A 15,033-nucleotide genomic window follows, 5' to 3' on the forward strand; every position below is an offset into this window, starting at 1 on the left:
AGTTTTCTAATACCGTGTACCTCACGATAGGATCGTCACAAATCCCTCCATGCTACTTGGAACTATCCCATCAGAAATCTTTGGGATGTTTGCAGAGTTGTACACCATGATACAAAGTGTTGGCTCGACATCTGCCATTTCCTACGTCCCGCCATTAATTCCCCAGTCTCACTCCCAAAGGTCCCACACTTACCTAGTCACCTCCTTCCTTCTCATTTCTCCACAGCAGCCCTTGCTCACCAGTTCTCTCATAATCCATTTTCTCCCTCTTTAACTCCTTTGTAGCTTGCTGCTAGTTCCTGAAACATTCCCAGTCCTCTGGTCTACCATCAGCCCTTGCCACTTCATTTTAATATTTCCCTGACCTCCTTTGTTCTCATTCACTGTGTTGTGCTCACTATTCCTCAGGGATCCTTAACCACAACATCTTTTATTAGTCCTACCTCATTACACGTGATCAAACCTAAGACAGCCTGCACTTGGGTAGGTTCTGTAATTTTACGCTCAGCAACAATCCTTGTTACACTCCACAAATTCCCCTTTCATGTTACTCTTGTCACTTGGATGAGTCCAATCAATGTGCAGATTGAATGACCCCTGACAATCCCAGTTCCCTCTAACATGCCCGTGATATTTTCCCATTTATGCTTTATACTGAGAAGCAACATCTGTAAACTCCTCTCACTGTATCTTCTTTCTCCAGCTGTTCATTATTTCCACCCAAACCCAATCCACATTGTGCCCCACCACTGCACCGATTCCTTCCCTGACGGACGTTACCCACCTCCTTTACCTGCTTCGCCTATCCTTTTAGGACACGGAGTATCCTGGAATGTCGAGCACCCCGTCTTGGTCATTCTGCAACCTTCTCTCTAATGAATCACAGATCAAACTTATTTATCACTGTTTGTGCTGCCAATTCACCTGTCCTGTTGCACATGCCACATCCATTCAGCCTGGACTTCTTACAGTCCTGACCGATTCCAGATTCACTTTCCACCACACATTAGTTTACATTTCTTCCCCTTCCAGTCACACCCAGATGTACATTCTCCACGTCAACATCCCATGTCACTACTCACTCATTTCTTTCTGATTCCCGTCTAGAACCCTCCCCGCCTAATCAGTCTCACGCCCCGTCTAGAACCCTGTCCCACTCGCTGCAATGGTACAATGACCCACCTCCTCTGATGCCAACAATCTGTTCCCTGGTTCAACATCTGGGATTCACATCCCACCACCACAGCTGGGAAATTAAATTTGGAAAAAAAGATGCAGACACAGTAATGGAGACTGCCCCACAACATAGGAACGTAGAAATGAGCAGGAAGAGGCCACTCGGCCCCTCAACCTTCTCCGCCATTCAATGTGACGGTGGGGCTGATGTGTGCATTTTCTCTCCCTGCGGTACCCTTGCACGCCATGCCGATCGAGGATCTGTCCACCTCTGCCTTAAAATCACCTCGAGATTGCCTCGTGTCTTGTACAAATCAGCAGCCCCTAATTCTTTAAACGGTGGCTCCCAACTTGAGATTCTCCCACAAGAGGAAACATCCTCTCCACATCTACCCAGACGACTCCTCAGGATCTTGTGTCTCCCTCATCCCCCTCACTCTGAACTCCAGCAGATACAAGCCCAGCCTGTACAACCTTTCCTCAGAGACAGCCCGGTCTAGATAACCCTCTGTGAACTGTTTCCAATGCATCTACATCCTTCAGTGCTGTACACAGTGCTCCACGTGTGGAAAACTGGAGGAACTCAGCAGGCCAGGCAGCATCCATGGAGAAAAGCAGGTGGTCAACGTTTGGGGTCTTACCTATTTAACTGCTTATTTCTCATTTCCATGTGACTCTCCCTACGATAGGTCTTTGCCCACTCAGACACACTTCCTCCCTTCGTACCCTCTCCAATCCTCTTCCCCATCCTTGTGTTAGCAGCTGGACCTTCAGTGCCCTGACATAAGGGATAAAATGATGAGGTCCCAATGACCCTCCCTGTGGCACAGTTACAGGGCCAACCAGAAACAGTTCCATGTATGCCTGACCTGCTTCCCATTAGTCAACCAATCTTCCACCTTCCTCATTACAACAGAGGCCATTCAACCCATCGAGTCCAATGCCAGCTCCCAGCAAAGCAATCCCATTGTTTCCCTGCACCTTGTCCTCTCTCACACACAAGGCCATCAACTCACCTTTGACTCTGTTTACCTACACTGGGGGCAGTTTACCGCAGCCAATTAACTAAACTAATCAGTGCTTCAGTGGGACGTGGGAGGAAACCAGAGCCCCCGGGGAATTCACAGGGAGAACGTGCGGACTCCACGCAGGCAGCACCCGAGGTTGAGACTGAACACGGGTCACTGGAGCTGTCTGGCAGTGGCTCTACCTCACTTTGATAAGACCGGTTCCCTTATACAATGAGATGGACTATGACCTCACGATCTACCCTGTGACCTTGCACCTTATTCCACTGCACTCTGTAGCTTGCCACTTTACTCTGTACTGTTATTGTTTTTACCTGTACTGCCTCAATGCACTCTGTACTGACCCAATGTAACTGCACTGTGTAATGAATTGACCTGTACGATCGGTGTGCAAGACAAGCTTTTCACTGTACCTCGGTACAAGTGACAATAATAAACCAATACCCACTGCATCCCCACGACACCCCACTGTACATTGGACATCGTCCCCCTCGATTGCTGACCTCAGCATCCTGTGCTGTCAGTGTGGGGAGCCTCTGTCCAAACCCCTCCACTCTCCATCAGTGATCCTCTTCACCCAACCCAGACCTGGCCCCCCATCCCCAACTCTTGGCCAATTCCCACCTGTCCTGTGGTCTAATACTGCGCAGTGCTGAGCCAGGACTGCCTAATGCCAATACCGTCTCTCCCTTCTCCCAGCCTCGGGAGTGCGGGGCAGCACTCACCTCATCCACCTGCCGTTTGTTCAGGTCGAAGGTGATGTTGAAGAGGATCTTCAGAACTTCCATGGCACAGTCGGTCTGGTCCCGGGCCAGTGGGGGCTCATGCTGCCCTCGGGCAGCCACCTCCAGGCTGTTGGCCCAGCGTACAGCCAGCGTGGCCTCTAGCACATCAGTCAGCAGACGCACCCCTCGCAGCTCGCGGCCCAGCTGCTTACGGATGTCGAGCCTCAGGGCCGTCAGCAGGAAGAGCAAGCGGCAGTCGAAGAACCTGATGTTGGGGGTCAGCTGCTTCTCACCGGGTCTGATGCGCCGACAGAGACCAACCACCAGGCCGCTCTCCGCACACATCTCCTGGGCCTTGGGGCTGTTGAACACCACATTACAGAGGCACTTCAGAGCCTCCACCGTCACATCGGAGTCGTGCAGTTCCCCCTCTCGCTCCTCGCCTATCCCAGCGTGCCTGCCCAGTGTCTCCAGGGCCTCCGGGCTGGTGAATGGCCTCAGGTTACTCTTCTCCCGGGAGAGAATGCGCAGAGCGCCCAAACAGGCCAGCTGACATGCCGGCTGGACGTCCTGTCCCAGGAGCCGAAGCACCGCCTGTCCCAGTTGCTGCAGACAGAATTCAGGAGAGAATCACACACAACTGTTCAGACCTCAAACATCCCTGTTCACATTCCTACACAGGACCTGCACATCGCCAGAACTTCCTGCCCAAATCTGATCATCCGAGGTGGTGAACTGCTGCAGTCGAGTCTCTCATAACCTGACACCTACATGGTGTGAACGTTAGCCAATATGCCTCAATGAAGCCTGGGTTTGCTGCATGCAGACATGGGCTGCTTCATCCCCACTTCAGACCCCATGAGTAAGGAAGGTCCCTGATGAAGCAGTGATGTCCTGTGGCTGGGATAATTAGCCTCTGAACAGCCACTACTGTCTTCCTTTGTGTGACTGACTCCAACAACTAGAGCATTTACCCCTTGAAACCCACTCACTTCAGATTGACCAGGACTACACTTGGACAAATGCTATCCACATCAAGGGCAATCACTCTCACTCTCTGGAATTCAGCACTTGGTCCAGGTTTGCAGCAAGAGTGTGCCAACTCTCTGGAGAACTGTCCAATTCATCCCACTCTCCTGCTCCTTCCCCACAGCTCAGTGTCTCCCTTTTTCCAGCATTTATCCAATTGCCTTCCAATGTCCCAGCAGAATCTCCTGACCTACACCAAGCCCGTATCATCCGTTGTTCCGGCTGGGTTAACAAACTCTGCCTACACCTGGAGTCAGTGAGTGGGGTGACTCGGCGGGCATGGTGTGAGTGGGGAGAGGGGTTGGATTAATGTGCTAAGTATCACTGCCGGGTTCAGCAGCTCCCCCCTCCCCTGACAGCAAGACCTCAGGTCTGTAGAACAACACCGCACAAACACACAACAGGTGGCAGGACACACCTGTGGGACCAATTTAATGAACCTTAAATATATTGACAACGAACGAGCAACTCCCCACAGATGCTCTGTCAGTGGAAAACAAAACCTCTGGCTGATCCCAGACAATATAGTATTAATGGTAGGACTCTTGGCAGCATGGAGGATCAGAGGGATCTTGGGGTCTGAGTCCATAGAATGCTCAAAGCGGCTGTACAAGTTGGCTCTGTGGTTAAGAAGGCATATGGTGTATTGTCCTTCATCAATCGGGGAATTGAATTTAGAAGCTGTGAGGTATTGTTGCAGCTATATAGGTCCCTGGTCAGACCCCACTTGGAATATTGTGCTCAGTTCTGGTCACCTCACTACAGGAAAGATGTGGAAGCCATAGAGAGAGTGCAGAGGAGATTTACAAGGATGCTGCCTGGAATGTGGAGCATGCCTCATGAAAGCAGGTTGAGGGAACTCAGCCTTTTCTCCTTGGAGCGACGGAGGATGAGGGGGGGACCTGATAGAGGTGTATAAGATGATGAGAGGTATTGATCGGGTAGATAGTCAGAGGCTTTTCCCCAGGGCTGAATTGGTGGCCACAAGAGGACATAGGTTTAAGGTGCTGGGGAGTAGATATAGAGGAGATGTCAGGGGTAAGTTTTTTACTCAGAGAGTGGTGAGTGCGTGGAATGGGCTGCCGGAAACGGTGGTGGAGGCGGATACGATAGGGTCTTTCAAGAGACTGTTAGATAGGTACATGGAGCTGAGTAAAATAGAGGGCTATGGGTAAGCCTAGTAATTTCTAGGGTAGGGACATGTTCGGCACAGCTTTGTGGGCCGAAGGGCCTGAATTGTGCTGTAGTTTTTCTATGTTTCTATGTTCTAAGAGCATGATCAGAGGAAGAACCTTCAGTGAGGTGCACCTTTCCGCTGTCTGTCACTGCACCTGAGCTGCCCCAGTAAATCCCAGCATGAAGGTGGAACTGGGGTGGAGCTCACTGCAAGCCTGGGGCCACTGAACACCAAAACCCAAGGCCACTGAACAATAAGCGTCGCACTGTGGGGGGGGCAGTACTGAGGGAGGGTCACACTGTGGGAGGGGTGACACTGAGGGAGGGGCAGTACTGAGGGAGGGTCACACTGTGGGAGGGGCAGTACTGAGGGAGGATCACACTGTGGGAGGGGCGGCACTGAGGGAGGGGCACACTGTGGGAGGGGCGGCACTGAGGGAGTGTCACACTGAGGGAGGGGCAGTACTGAGGGAGGGTCACACTGTGGTAGGGGCAGTACTGAGGGAATGCTGCATGTTCAGTGGTGTCGTCTGTCTGATTCTGCAACAGGCTTCCATGGTGGGGACCCCAGAAGGTGACACACTGCTGTTACCATATCAACTATGTTCTCTGTGATTATCACACGGCATTCTGTGGGATCCTGCTGTGCACAGTTTAGTTACCACCTTTCCCCACAAACCTGCTTCTCTGTCAGCACCTCACTGGCTGGGGAGGGCTCCCAGGCAACCACAGGGACAAACCACACAGAATCATTGGCTTCAGTCCCTTTATTTCGATGAACTTTCTTCAGAACCTGATTCCTGACGACTGGGGTTTTGGGGACACAGAGGTCAAGGAATTGCACTAGGTCGGTGGATGAAGCTGGGTCACGCTCAGGATTCCTGCAGGATCAGACCTAATGCTGAGATAAGATCAGCGGATGAGCAGCTTAAGATTTCAAAGCTCGTGAGAAGAGTGCGTCAGACCTGGCTGTTCTCAAGGTAACTCTGAGCTAAAGCTCCCCACACGGCCAGTCTGACATTCATCGTGGGGCAAACACCATAAAACACACAGCCCAAGTGAGAACAAGACATTCTGGTCCAAGGAAATGGTTCCCAGCATCAAAGCTCAGGCAGAACCATGGCAGAGAAATAGCAGGGATTCCCTAACCCTGTCCCGGGACCTGGACATTGCTGGGAAGGTGCTCCCGCAGTGCTGTTGGGGATGGAGTGGTGTTCCCTCGTGCCTGCTGGGTGGGTTGGGAGGTGCTGTCAGAGGAGTGGGTGAGAAACTGCAGTGTAGCCTGCAGGCAGTGCACACTGCAGCCACCGTGTGCTGGTGATGGCAGGGGCTGGGGGGTGGAGGTTCAGGTGGGGGATTGGGAGCTGGTCAGCAATTACTTTACCTGGGTGATGTCGAGCAATTATAGCAGGCACAGGAGACCAGCACTACCTGCAGGTTCCCCTCCCAGACACACCGCATCCTGAGCTGGAAATGTATTGCAGCAGCTGACACCCCGTCTTCTCAAGGGCAGTTCAGGATGGGCAATAAATCGAGTCAGGGTTGTACAGCACAGAAACCAGCCCTGCGACCACCACTCCAGGCCGACAGTTCCTCGGAGTAGGAGGGATATGGATCGTGTGCAGGCAGAACCTTGCCAAGCCAAGTGCCTGTCTAAACACTTCTTATACACAGTGATTGCATCCGATTCCTCCATCTCCTCTGCCAGCACATCCCAGACGTCAACCCCGTAAAAAACCTTCCCCTCAGGGCCCCTTTAAATCGTTCCCCTCTCACTTTAAACCCATGCCTCTAGTTTTAGACTCCCCTACCCTGGTGAAAAGACCGAGCCCATCCACCTTATTGATGCCCCTCACGACTTTATAAATCTCTATAACATCACCCCTCAGCCTCCTTCGCTCCAGGGAAAACAGTCCCAGCCGATCCAGCCTCTTCTTATAATTCAAGCCCTTTAGTCCCGGTAACACCCCAAGTAAATCTTTTCTGGGGGAAACGTGGACTTGAACCCCAAGGTTCAGCAGCATTCCTTCACGCCCTACCATTTAGAAGATAGAACACATAACAGTAGAGCACAGGAACAGGCCCTTTAACCCGCGATGTGCTGAACTAATTAATCTGGTACTAAATGCCTAACTGAACCATTTCTTCTGCCCACACAAAGGTCCATATCCCTTTTACTGACATTTACTGACAAGTACTCAACAAATACTGGCCTTGCCGTCTTTCACATACAAAAAAAATTAAGTAAAAGGAAATCAACTACGAAACTGGATAAAGCTCTGCAGCCGTTGCTCTGCCCCGTGTCGCTGATCTGCACTCTTCCCCCTCCATCTCCATCCCTTCCTCCACGCGTCCAACACCACGTCCATCATCCTGCGCATCCCCTCTCCCTTTTCCACCTGATCTCATCTCCCCACTGCCAGTACAATCCATATTCTCCACCTCACCTGTACACCCACTCCCCATTCCCTTGCTGATGCCAGTCCCTTGGCTCCCATGACTCTGCCCTGTAGCGTCCAGAACCTCTGTTTCCCATTTTCACACCTTACCCGCCTCTGGTCTCTCCCCTCCACGTCGAACAGGAAACATTGTGAATTCTGGAAGACAAGGGAGGGAGATTACAATGGAGCAGAAACAAGGAACTGTGATTATTCCCATCGAGCACAGCTACTAGGTAGACAAGTAACTGAACACCAACTATAGATCACGAGAGGATCACTGCCCTGACTGAACACTGTGAATGGGAGGACACAGCATAGAGCACGACATAAGAACATAAGGAATACGAGTCCCTGGGGCCTGATCTTCTACCTCATATGCCAGTTTTTGGGATATTCCCTGCATATCCAGAAACGTATCAAGCTGTTTTTTGAATAAAGTCAATGACTGAACCTTCCCCCAGCTCATTCCCTCAAGAGAATACAGACCCAGTCCACTCGATTGCTCCTCACACAGCAAACCCACCATCCCTGGAACCTCTGGTGAATCTTGGCTGCAACCACACACCCGTACTCCAGTCCTCTTGCAACAAAGCTGAGTGAAAAGTGACCACAATCGTTGAAAGTAATGTAGTTCCATCCAGTACTATGGTCTTAAATCTAAACTAAGGAAACTAGAGAGGTTTGAGGGGAGAGCTGGCTGTAGTCGATTGGGAAAATAAATTGAAAGATATGATGGTGAATAGCTAGCACTTAAAGTAATAAAACATAGAACAGTGCAGCAGTGACAGGCCCTTCAGCCCACCATGTCTGTGTTGACCATGATGCCAGCTGAAAATAATCCCTTCTGCCTGCACATGGTCCATATCTGTCCATTTCCGTGCCTATTCATGTGTCTAAATGTCTCTTAAACGTTGCTAACGTGTCTGCTTCCACCATTAACTGAATACTTTCCCCTTACATTTGACCAACAGCTCACACTTGTACAAATTAAACTCCATCTGCCATTTCTCTGCCCACATTTCCAACTGATCTATGTCCTGCTGTGTCCTTTGACGACCTTCCTCACTGTCCACAGCTCCACGAATCTTTGTGTTGCCTGCAGATTTACTAATCAGCCCACCTACATTTCTAGTCACCACAAACAGAGGTCCCAGCACTGATCCCTGCAGAACACCAGTGGTCAGAGACCTCCCATCACAATAGCACCCCTCCACCAGCACCGTCTCCTACGGCTAAGCCAACTCTGAATCTGATCTACCAAGGCACTGTGGATCCCTGAAGCAGACACATTGAAGAGACATTTAGACAGGCACGTAATGGAGGGATACGGACCATGGGATTGGTTTAATGTGGCATCATGGTCGGCACAGACATCATGGGCCGAAGGGCCAGTTCCTGTGCTGTGTTCTAACACCCTGGAAGGAACGATAGGACTGCGCACATTCATTACAGGAACAAAGTCAGTCAGTCAGAGGGAGGGGTGGGTGGGTGTGGGGAGTGGGGAGGGGTGATGGCCGTGGGGGTAGGGGAGGGGGGAGAGGGGTAGGGTGGGTGTGGAGGTATGGTGGGTGTGTGGGACGTGGGGAGGGGTGACGGGTGAGGGGTGTGGGGGGTAGGGGAGGGGGAGAGGGGAGAGGGGTAGGGTGGGTGTGTGGGAGGTGGGGAGGGGTGACGGGTGTGTGGGGTAGGGGAGAGGGAGAGGGGTAGGGTGGGGGTGTGGGGGAGGATTGGAAGGATCTGGGGAGCGGGAGGGGTGGGGTGGTAGGGGCTGGGAGAGAGGCAGGTGTAGGGGGAATGGGTAAGAAGGGGTGGGTGGGGAGGATCTGAGGAGGGGCAGGGAAGGAGGGGTGGGAGGGGAGAGTGGTGGGGAGGGACAGGGGTGGCTGGGAAAGGGGTGGGAGGGACAGAGGGGTGGCTGGGGGGAGGAGGGGGTGGGTGTGGGTTCAGGTGGGGTGGGGGGGACAGAGGGGTGGCTGGGCAGGGGGTTGGGGTGGGGGGGACAGAGGGGTGGCTGGGAGAGGGGCGGGTGGGCAGGGGTGGGGGGGACAGAGGGGTGGCTGGGAGAGGGGCGGGTGGGCAGGGGTGGGGGGGTTGGGTGTGGGTTAGAGTGGGGGGGACAGGGGTGGCTGGGAGAGGGGCGGGTGGGAGAGGAGGAGTGGGTGGGGGGTGGGTGTGGGTTAGGGTGGGGTGGGGGAACAGGGATGGTTAGGAGAGGAGTGGGTGGGGGAGGAGGGGGTGGGTGTGGGTTAGGGTGAGGGGAGAGGAGTGGGAGGGGGAGAGGGGCTTGGGAGGTTGGGTTAGGGTCAGAGGGAGAGGGGTGGGGGGGAGAGGGGCGGGGGGAGGGGTAGGAGGGGGAGGGGTGGGGGGGGAGGGGTAGGAGGGGGAGGGGTGGGGTAGGAGGGGGAGGGGGGGAGATGGGTGGCGAGGGGGAGAGGGGTAGGGGTGGGGTAGGAGGGGGAGGGGGGAGATGGGTGGGGAGGGGGAGAGGGGCGGGGGTAGGGGTGGGGTAGGAGGGGGAGGGGGGGAGGGGGGAGATGGGTGGGGAGGCGGAGAGGGGCGGGGGGAGTGGGGGGGAGGGGTGGGGTAGGAGGGGGAGGGGGGAGATGGGTGGGGAGGGGGAGAGGGGCGGGGGAGGGGTAGGAGGGGGAGGGGGGAGATGGGTGGGGAGGGGGAGAGGGGCGGGGGGAGGGGTGGGGTAGGAGGGGGAGGGGGAGTGGGGGGGAGATGGGTGGGGAGGGGGAGAGGGGCGGGGGGAGGGGGGGGGGAGGGGGAGGGGGGAGTGGGGGGGAGGGGTGGGGTAGGAGGGGGAGGGGCGGGGGTATTCGGTTGGGGGGGTTCAGGGGGGCCGAGCTGGCGCGGGTCTCACCTCGGCGATGAAGCGCTGCAGCGCCGGTAACGCCCGGTCCTGGTCGCCGCTCTCCGCCCGCTCGGTCACCGCGCTCAGCTCCATGGCGGCGGGAGCAGGAGCCCGGCCCCGCCCACCCCGACAGGCCCCGCCCCTCGGTCCGGCCCCGCCCACCCGACAGGCCCCGCCCTCGGCCTGGTCCCGCCCACAGCGACAGGCCCCGCCCCTCGGCTCGGCCCCGACCGGCTCCGCCCCCTCGCCATCCGACAGTGGGTCGGGCAGCGCCTGTGGGGACAGAAACTCCTGAATGATTAAAATCAAAGATCCTTCACCACAACTTCAGGGGCAGGTCCTGGGTCCAGGGTGGGGGCGAGACCGCGTGGGAGGGTCCTGGGTCTGGGCGCTGGGGTGTTGGCTCTGGTCCTGAGGTGGGCGAAACTCCTTCACTGACCTTCTCTGCCCGAATGACCAACGTTTGTCAGCTGGACACTTGGTGCTGGGCACAGCGACGCGTATCTGACTGAATCCTCCCCTCAGCATCACGGCTTCAGCAGCAGGCACATTACCGCTTCTGTTCCTATTGACAGATCAGGTTTTCCAGGAATGACCTTTGGTGTTAACAATTGGGATTTTACTCTGATTGAAAGGATCAAGGTTATTACATTCTGCGCAGATGATAGTCTGAATCGGTTTGGTGTTCACACGCAATCCCCACACCTGATAGACTCCTTCAATAACCGAAGGTGAATTGATCTGCATTGAACATACTAGATAACCACATTGGGAGGAAGCCTAGGATCTCAGACTGCGAGACTCCTGACAGACCCACCACATGCAGTTCCAATCCCTTTCAAACCTCAACATTAGATATGAAACCAGCACATTAGAGTCGAAGAAATCAATGGCCCCATTTGGTCCATTGAGTCCATGCCTCCCTGGGAGGTCTTCAGGTCAGTCCTACACCCGAGCTGTTTCACGGTGTGGCAGTTCAGCTGTTCACCCAGTTATTTTTAAATATGGGGAGGATTTCAACCCCCCTCTCTCGGACGGTGAGTTCCAGATCCCCACCAACCACTAGGTGAAAGAATACTTCTCAACCTCCCCTATAATCCTTCTATTCATTAACGTTAAAGAGTCAAGGAGTCCTAGACCACTACAGAACAGAAACAGGCCCTTCAGCCCACCTAGTCCATGCCAGCCTGGTTGTCTGCCCAGTCCCATCTACCTGCATCAGGACCATATCCCTCCACACCCCTCCCATCCATTTACCTATCCAAACTTCTCTTAAATGTTACAATTGAACCTGCATCTATCACGTCCGCTAGCAGTTTGTTCCACATTCGCACCACCCTCTGAGTGAAGTTCCCCTTCAGATTCTCCTTAAATAGTTCACCTTTCACCCTGAACCTGTGACCTCTAGTACTAGTCTCACCCAAACTGAGGAGAAAAAACCTGCATGCATTCACCCTATCTATACCCCTCATAATGTTGTATACCTCAGTTACATCTCCCCTCATTCTCCTGCGCCCCTAGAGAATAAATCTTTACCGGCTAGTCATTGTCCGACGATATTATGAATGGTAGGGCGCCAGGGAGTACAATGGAATGGAGGGACAAGTGCTTAATTCATTGAAAGCGGCGTCACAGGTAGACAGGGTGGGGAAAAAGGCGCTTGGCACGCTGGCCTTCATCAGTCAGGGCATTGCGTACAGGAGTTGGGACATTATACATGGTACAAGTCATTGGTGAGGCCGCAGTTGGAGCACTGTGTACAGTTTTGGTCACCCTGTTATAGGAAAGACGGGGTTAAACTGGAAAGAGTGCAGAGAAGATTTACGAGGATGTTGCCAGGACCAGAGGGCCTGAGTTATAGGGAGAGGTTGGCCAGGCTAGGTCTTTAGTCCTTGGAGTGTAGGAGAATGTGGGGCGACCCCGACACTCATTCTCCTACATTCCAAGGTCAAGGAGTTATGGTCACTGTCTCCAAAATGCTCTCTCACCGAGAGATCTGAAACCTGATCAGCCTTATTCCCTAGAGCCAGGTCCAGTATGGCCTCTCCTCTAGTCGTCCTGTCAACATATGTAGATAGAGTTATGTAGATACTGTACATCAGGAGACAGTCACCCCCCTTAGAGCTGGTACTTCTGGAGTCCAGGAAGTAGATAGAAGGGTGACTGTCAGGGGAGGGAAAAGGAAAAAGAAAACGAACAGGCAGATAGAGCAGAGGACCCCGGAGGCTGTTCCCCTCAGTAACAGGTTTTCCGCTTTGGGAGCTGTTGAGGGAGATGACCTGCAGGGATCAAGCAGCAGTAGCCAGGTCTGTGGCACTGGGACCGGTCCTGCTGCTCAGAAGGGAAGGGAGGAGAAGAGGAAGGCAGTAGTGATAGGGGACTCGATAGTCAGGGAAACAGATAGGAGGTTCTGTGGCAGTGAGCATGAATCCCAGATGGTTTGTTGCCTCCCAGGTGCCAGGGTCCGGGATGTCACTGATCGGGTCCACAGGATTTGAGAGCAGGAGGGAGAACAGCCAGAAGTTGTGGTTCATGTTGGTACCAACGACATAGGTAGGAAGAGGGATGAGGTCCAGAAAAGTGAGTTTAGGGAGCTAGGCAGAAGGCTGAAGAACAGGACCTCAAGAGTAGCAATCTCAGGATTGCTGCCAGTACCACGTGATGGTGAAGGTAGGAATAGGACCTGTACAGAGAGGATGGGTTACACCCGAACCTGAGAGGAGCCAATATCCTTGCAGGCAGGTTTGCTAAGGTGGTTTAGGAGGGTTTAAACTAGTTTGCGAGGGGGATGGGAACCGGAGGAGTAGGTCAGAGGAAGAAGGGGATGGGGAAAGTCAGATCTGACAGGTAGAGAGGCTTTTAGGAAGGAGAAGCGGAGAACAGGCTATAAAAGTAGTAAGGTGGATGGGCTAAACTGCATTTACTTAAATACAAGAAGCATCAGGAATAAGGGAGATGAACTGAGAGCTTGGATAAGTACATGGAACTACGATATTGTGGCTATTACAGGGACATGGCTGACATCGGGGCAGGAATGGATATTGAATATTCCTGGTTTTCAGTGTTTTAAACAGGACAGGAAGAGGGGGAGTAGAGGAGGAGGGGTGGCGATACTGGTCAGGGACACTATTACAGCTGCAGAAAGGGTGGATAATGTAGAAGGATCCTCTCTAGAGTCAATATAGGTGGAAGTTAGGAACAAGAAAGGAGCAGTTACTCTACTGGGAGTATTCTATAGGCCCCCCGGTAGCAGCAGGGATACTGAGGAGCAGATTGGGAGGCAGATTTTGGAAAGATGCAAAAATAACAGGGTTATTATAATGGGAGACTTCAACTTTCCAAATATTGATTGGCACCTGCTTAGTGCCAAAGGTTTAGATGGGGCGGAGTTTGTTAAGTGTGTCCAGGACGGATTCCTGACACAGTATGTTGACAGACTGACTAGAGGGAATGCCATATTTGATCTAGTTTTAGGTAATGAACCAGGTCAGGTGACAGGTCTATCAGTGGGTGAGCATTTGGGGGACAGTGACCACTGCTCCATAACCTTTAGAATTGTCATGGACAGGGATAGGAGCAAAGAGGATGGGAAGATATTTAATTGGGGAAAGGCCAATTATGAGGCTATAAGGTGAGAACTTGGGAGTGTAAATTGACATGACATTTTTGAAGGGAAATGTACTGTGGAGATGTGGTCGATGTTCAGGGATCTCTTGCAGGATGTTAGGGATAAATTTGTCCCAGAGAGGCAGAGAAGGAATGGCAGGGTGAAGGAACTGTGGGTGATGAGAGGTGGAACAACTAGTTAGGAAGAAGAAGGCAGCATACATAAGGTGTAAGCAGCAAGGATCGGACGGGGCTCATGAGGAATATAGAGTAGCAAGGAAGGAACTTAAGAAGGGGCTGAGGAGAGTGAGAAGGGGACATGGAAAGGCTTTGGCGAGTAGGGTTAAGGAGAATCCCAAGGCTTTTTACTCATACGTGAAGAGCAGAAGGATGGCTAGAGTAAAGGTAGGTCTGATTAAAGACAAAGGTGGGAAGATGTGCCTGGAAGCTGTGGAAGTGGGTGAGGTTCTCAATGAATATTTCTCTTCAGTATTCACCAAGGAGAGGGGTCTTGATGATGCTGAGGACAGTGAGGGTAATGTTCTAGAGTATGTAGATATCAAGAGAGAAGATGTGTTGGAGCTGTTAGAAAATATTAGGACAGATAAGTCCCCGGGGTCTGACTGAATATTCCCCAGGCTGCTTCGTGAGGTGAGGGAGGAGATTGCTGAACCGTTGGCAAGGATCTTTGAGTCCTCGTTGTCCACAGGGATGGTACTGGAGGATTGGAGGGTGTCCAATGTTGTCCCCTTATTCAAAAAAGGTAGTAGGGATAGTCCAGGGAACTACAGACCAGTGAGCCTTACGTCTGTGGTGGGTATGCTGCTAGAAAAGATTCTAAGAAATAGGATCTATGAGCATTTAGAGAATCATGGACTGATTAGGGACAGCCAGCATGGCTTTGTGAAGGTAAGATCATGCATCACAAGCCTGATAGGGTTCTTTGAGGAGGTGACCAGGAAGGTTGATGAGGGTAGGGCAGTAGATATGGTCTA

At 52.9% G+C, this 15,033-nt stretch overlaps 1 protein-coding gene across 1 annotated transcript in view; it reads right to left on the reverse strand.

Annotated features, from left to right (window-relative positions):
• The window catches only part of ric8a (RIC8 guanine nucleotide exchange factor A), a 30,012-nt gene extending 19,466 nt beyond the window's left edge, over positions 1 to 10,546 (reverse strand). Inside the window, exons 1-3 of the mRNA XM_052029531.1 lie at positions 10,442 to 10,546; positions 7,684 to 7,731; positions 2,930 to 3,535 (exon numbers count right to left, since the gene is read on the reverse strand). Coding sequence (XP_051885491.1) covers positions 2,930 to 3,535; positions 7,684 to 7,731; positions 10,442 to 10,525 — 738 coding nt within the window. The 5' untranslated portion in view covers positions 10,526 to 10,546. The remainder of the gene's footprint in view (positions 1 to 2,929; positions 3,536 to 7,683; positions 7,732 to 10,441) is intronic.
• Positions 10,547 to 15,033: the final 4,487 nt, after the last annotated feature.

Source organism: Pristis pectinata, chromosome 14 (genome assembly GCF_009764475.1).
Source record: "Pristis pectinata isolate sPriPec2 chromosome 14, sPriPec2.1.pri, whole genome shotgun sequence".
Classification (NCBI taxonomy): Eukaryota; Metazoa; Chordata; class Chondrichthyes; order Rhinopristiformes; family Pristidae; genus Pristis; species Pristis pectinata.